The sequence below is a fragment of the Enhydra lutris genome, unplaced genomic scaffold (genome assembly GCF_002288905.1).
Source record: "Enhydra lutris kenyoni isolate GAN:26980312 unplaced genomic scaffold, ASM228890v2 scaffoldscaffold3, whole genome shotgun sequence".
In the NCBI taxonomy this organism is placed as follows: Eukaryota; Metazoa; Chordata; class Mammalia; order Carnivora; family Mustelidae; genus Enhydra; species Enhydra lutris.
This window is the reverse complement of record NW_019154087.1, coordinates 41,430,352-41,436,351: the sequence shown is the minus strand read 5'-3', so window position 1 is coordinate 41,436,351 and position 6,000 is coordinate 41,430,352. Positions and strand designations below refer to the sequence as shown.

At 38.1% G+C, this 6,000-nt stretch overlaps 1 protein-coding gene across 2 annotated transcripts in view; it reads right to left on the bottom strand.

Annotated features, from left to right (window-relative positions):
- Positions 1-1,786: 1,786 nt before the first annotated feature.
- Positions 1,787-6,000, bottom strand: part of LOC111155095 (hydroxysteroid 17-beta dehydrogenase 11) — a 39,157-nt gene continuing 34,943 nt past the window's right edge. For both annotated transcript variants that reach the window (XM_022515150.1, XM_022515158.1), the window contains one exon: positions 1,787-2,650. In XM_022515150.1, the coding sequence (XP_022370858.1) occupies positions 2,560-2,650 (91 nt within the window). In that variant the 3' untranslated portion in view covers positions 1,787-2,559. The remainder of the gene's footprint in view (positions 2,651-6,000) is intronic.

Here is a 6,000-nt window from a genome sequence, read left to right as displayed (position 1 = left end):
TGTTAGTGAATCAGAGCAAAGTTTTTTTTTTTTTTTTTGAAACGGGGCAGAGAATAAAAGCCCGGAACCTCTACAGCATTCATTAACCTCTCAGCAGAGCTGGGGCTCTAAGATTTTCCAGGGAAGAATCTCCCTGCGGGAACTTCAAGAGTGCCTTCAACATCGCCTGCTACACAGAACTGCTGGAGAATTAAATGGCAAACTGTGCTAGCATGTGGTTAACGTTCCTAAAAGGGACCAAGTCCCACTCTGTCAACATACTATCCAAATAGTACTTACTTCTAGTCATGGTTAATGCCAGACCCCACCAAAGTGTGGGGACAAGAGCTGAACATGTTTACTGTGAGAAGAGGAAAGTTATCTGTATATTTGGGGCCTTAGTTATCTTCCTGAAGTGTTTGCTGAAGATGTTCTCCTCGCTTACTTCATTGTTCTGCTTGGCAAGCTGGACAGGAATCACTTAATGAAAAGAACAAACATGATATTATTTCAGATGACTTCTAAGCGGACTGTAAGAGACTCTCCGCCCTCTACTGTGAGTCTCTGCTAACAGGACAGGGTTGAGGCAAATCTATGAATTCTGGGCTTATTCACAAATTCTCTAACAGAGTGCTCCCACAGTATAACTCACAGGTGGAGAAGAATCTCAAATTATGTTATTTAAATATAACAGTGTTGGGGCACCTGGGTGGCTCAGTCATTAAGCATCTGCCTTCGGTTCAGGTCGTGATCCCAGGGTCCTGGGATCGAGCCCCGCATCGGGCTCTCTGCTCAGTGGGGAGCCTGCTTTTCCCTCTCCCTCTCCCATTCCCCCTGCTTGTATTCCCTCTCTTGTTGCATCTCTCTTTGTCAAATAAATAAAATCTTAAAAAGAAAGAAAGAAATGTAACAACGTTTTTGGAGGCAGGTATTCCTGACTCAGATACCCACTGAATGTAGAATGTAGTCTGACAGCAACTGTATTTGGATTCTATCAGAAGAAGGAAGCCAATAGGTAGGAGAAATGTATTGTAGGAATACCTGCTGGGAAATTCTCTCATTATAGAATCTCCAGTATAACCTCCTTAAGCAGATTATCCTATGATCCTTCTAATCTGCAGTGGCACTGATGAGATGACTTAATTTGTTGACTAAGTTAAGTGTTGAGACTTAAAATATATGTTACAAGTTTTGAGACCTAGAGTCTCATGCTGAGTCTCATGAAGAGACCTTCATGCTGACAGCAGAGAACAAAATCCCGGAACCCTGTATAGTATTCATTAAGCTGTCGGCAGAGCTGGGGCTCCAACCTGTAAGGTTCTTCTGGGCTCCTGCTCCCTACAGGAATTTCAACAATGCCTTCAACTTCACCTGCTACACAGAATTCCTGGAGGTAAATAAATAAATATTAAGTATTAAATAAATATGTTTCTGTGTAGAAACAGAATTAAGATCTTTTACCCTGAAGTTTGTGTACCTAATGTGACCCATTTAGTCCATTTCACAAGGGTGAGTATTCTGATTTATATGTTTTCTGAGTATGGACCTTCTGACACAAGGACCAAAGTTCTCTCATTTGTGTATGTGTCTAATACCATCTTGGAAATATTTTTCTTCAACAGAAATCCAACGAGCCTGCTTAGTTTTTCCATTTATAGGTTGGATCTTAAATTCTCATCACACTGAGCATCACTCATATCCGAGAAATTTCTGGGTATAAAAAAAAAAAGACCTTTGATTACATAATCCATTTTCCTTTCATTTGAAGGTTAGGGAAAGTTCTGTTCAAGATGAAAAGATGGAGACAAAGGTTTAAATCTGTTTATTGTTGCCACCGTGGGTACATTCTCCTAATTCTCTGCCAGTGATGCTTTTATACCTGCAACACTTGTGGATCTCTAGTTTCCTTGAGCTGAAATGTTTGGCTTTGGAATGTGAGGCAGCTTTCAGGAAACAGAGTGGTAATGTGTAAGATGAAATGTTTCAGTGACATTTCTTACATCACATGAAACTCATTGTGAAATGCCAGCAGATACAGTCCTTCATTGTATTTAGAGAGCCTGAAGTGTTTGTTTTTATGGAGACTAGAAAAGGAAACATGTGAATTATATAAAATTTAAGTGCAATAGAAATAAAAATATATCTTAAACATTTATAGTACAAATTTTGCAAAGACTTCACAAGGCACGAAATCTTAGAAATTATAAAATTATTTTTGTTCCTTTTCTCCATTTTCTATAAGGTCAATTCCCAAGATACTCCCCTCTTTGTATTATATGAAATTAGCTTTCACCTTAAGGACAAGTGATAATAAATGAGGACCTACAGGGCCTCAAAAGATGATACTGAAGAAGAAAAGTTAATTAGGAAAAGCAGAAGTCTAAGCATTCGTTTAAGTTCTGATTAGTATTAGATGAAATCAACTTAACCCTAGTAAATCAGTTCTATTTATTTATAGCTAATGTATGAAGAAGAATTTAAGTTATGCTACTTAAATATAATGATGTTTTGGAAAGCTGGTATTTTTGAAGATACTAAGTATTTACATCAACTAAATGTGGAATGTAGTCAGTGTAGGACTTATTGTCCTTTAGTTTTATATCCAATAACTGCATCAAACCTAACATTGACCTTTCGTTTTAAAAATGCCAGGAAACGCTCCGGAAGGATCCTAAAAAAAGAAGAAAAAAGGTACATGAAAATAATTAGGAAATTAACATTAAGTGCATTTGTAAAATATTTCTTCTTTTAAAATACTTACATTTATCATGTATCATCATTTTTTTGTATGAGAAAAAGAGCTTTAGTTACATTCTATGTATGAAGCAGCTACATGTAATGTATAAATCAGATACTGGAATATAATCACATACAAACAGAGGAAGGAGGAATAGGCACATACAAGATGGAAACTATTTTGGGGCGGCTGGGTGGCTCAGTGGATTAAGCCTCTGCCTTCAGCTCAGGTCATGATCTCAGGGTCCTAGGATGGAGCCCTGCATTGCGCTCTCTGCTCAGCAGGGAGCCTGCCCCCCACAAACGTCTGCTTCCTCCCCTCCCCCGCCACTGCCTGCCTCTCTGCCTACTTGTGATCTTCCTCTCTGTCAAAAAAAAAAAAAAAAAGGAAACTATTTGTTGGTCTTTCTTTATTCTTTTCTCTTTCTTTTTTCTTTCTTTCTCTCTTTAAGAATAAGGGAGATTTTTGGATATTTCTTAAAAAAAAAACCAGACTTCAGTCTTATTGCCCTAGTCCCCACTTAACAATGGGTATTTGTAAAGTCTCCCCATTATAGTGCTGTTTTCTCATCTATCCACTATGGAAATGCCTGTAGGATGGAGCTTTCCATCCTATGGTCTCTGGAGAGCCTCAGACGAGGACTCCTATAAGCCTTGTCTAAACACCGAAGGCATGATTTGTCTCTTACTCCCCTTCACTACTATTTTCTCACAGATTTAAGTGCTGCATGATAGCTAACATAAGACTGAGAAGGAAGACATTACCACATTCATAGCAAGGTCTGTTATCAGTAGTTTCTCAACCCACAGAGATAGTACATATCTGTAATCTATAGTTTGGGTGTATCCTTTACCATGTATTATATTAAACAAGATTAGTTTTAAGATTAGGAGCTTTAACTCCGAGTCACTCCTCTATGATCTTTCCAATTAAATCTATTTCTTTTTTTTTTAAGATTTTATTTATCTATCTATTTGTCAGAAAGAGAGAGAGAGAGCACAAGCAGGCAGAGTGGCAGGCAGAGGCAGAGAGAGAAGCAGGCTCTGCCTGAGCAAGGTGCCTGATGTGGGACTCGATCCTATGACCCTGGGATCATGACCTGAGCTGAAGGCAGTGGCTTAACTGACTGAACCACCCAGGCATCCCTAAATCCATTTCTTTTTCAAAAAGAAAAGGAAGGAAGCTTCAACTCCTTTAGGGTAGGAGTGACTTGAAATACTTAATTTTTGAAACAGATACATGCCTGTGTTTCTCAGAAGATCTGAGAGAGGAGGTGCCTAGAACTGAGGAGTTGAGAGGCTAAAGTCTTTTAAAATAAGAAACATGACGTTGGGGCGCCTGGGTGGCTCAGTGGGTTAAAGCCTCTGCCTTTGGCTCAGGTCATGATCTCAGGGTCCTGGGATCGAGCCCCGCATCGGGCTCTCTGCTCAGCAGGGAGCCTGTTTCCCTTCCTCTCTCTCTGCCTGCCTCTCTGCCTACTTGTCTTCTTTTGCTAAAAAAAAAAAAACTAAAAAAAAAAAAAAAAAAAGAAACGACGTTGTAAAGGAAGTGAGAACAGAACTAATTTTATACTTTATAATTCAAAATATTATTAAAATGTTCCACTGAGAGACTGAGGGAGAACTACTAAATGAAAATGCAGATAAAGCACTTGGTTTTGAGCATAATGCTGAACAAGTTATTTAACTTGTGAGTTTAAATTCCCCATGGGAAAATGGAAAAATTAACGCCTGCTCTACATGTTCTTGTGAAGAATCAATGTGTTAATATAAAATGCTTTAAACATTTTATTTTGTACATGGCGGACACATAGTAGGTCTAATTTTTTTTCCCCTTCCACCCTATACTGCAGGTTTGGGGCCAAACTACTGCAATAAAGCAAATATCACAATAAGGCAGGTCAAATGAATTTTTTGGTTTCCCAGTACATATAAAAATTATATTTACACTATAGTATAGTCTATTAAGTGTGCAATAGCATTATGTCTAAAAAAGTCTATAGACCTTAATTAAAAAATACTTTATTGCTAAAGCATGCTAACCATCATCTGAGCTTTCAGTAACCTGTAATCACCGATTACAGATCACTCTAAATATAGTCATGAAAACGTGTGAAATAGTTCAGGAGTTATCAAAATGTGACAGAGACAGGAAGTCAGCAAATGGTGTTGGAAAAATGGTAGAGTTGCTTGATACAGGGTTACCACGAACCTTTGGTTTGTAAAAAACACAGTATCTGAGAGTACAGTGAGATGGAGGGCAATAGAATGAGATATGCCGGTACTTAAGAATATTGAGGAATTCATCACATTCCAGTAAGACTGAGAGACTCTAAACAGAACATGTAAGTCGCCATAACTATAGTTGACCTTGCACAACACACATGTGTCTTTTGATGCTCCAAAAACTTTACTAAAAGCCTACTGTTGACCAGAAGGAAGCCTTATTGAGAAGCTAAACAGTTAATAACACGTTTACATGTTATATGTATTTTACACTATATTGTCTTTCCCCTTCCCCATACTATATTCTTACTATAAAGTAAACTAAAGAAAATGTTACTAAGAAAACCATAAGGAAGAGAAAATACATTTACAATACTGTGCTGTATAAAAAAAAATCCATCTCTGGACCCCTGCATTTCAAAGCCATGCTGTACAGGGTCTGACCAGATGGCATTAAAAAAGGCCTGGCAACTGAGCACCAAAGTTTGATTCAGTCAGAGAAAAATCAGGGCAATGCTAATAACAGTGTTAATTATAATAATAATAGCTGTATATAACATTTACTGAGTATTTATAATATACTAAATACTTTAAATGCATCATTTTATTTATTTCTCATGATCCTCTAATGTCTTACTATCTCCATGTGGCAGATGAAGACGATGAGCTTCAAAGAAGTTAAACAATTTGGGATGCCTGGGTGGCTCGCTTGGTTAAGAGTCTGCCTTTGGCTGAGGTCATAATCCCAGCTCATAATCCTGGGACTGAGTCCCACATTGAGCTCTTTGCTCAGCATGGAGCCTGCTTCTTCCTCTGCCCCTCCCCCACTCATGCCTGTGCACACACACTCTCTCTCTGACAAATAAATAAAACCTTAAAAAAAAAAAAAGGAAGTTAAACAACTCATTTTGTGTTCATGTGGTGAGCAAGTCGCAAACATAGCTTCCTCTAACTCCAAAGCACAAAATTTGAGTCTCTACACTAATGGTCTAGGAAATAGAATTAATTTATTAAATCAACAAACATTTTGGTGCCCCCCCCATATGTCCATCAACTCTT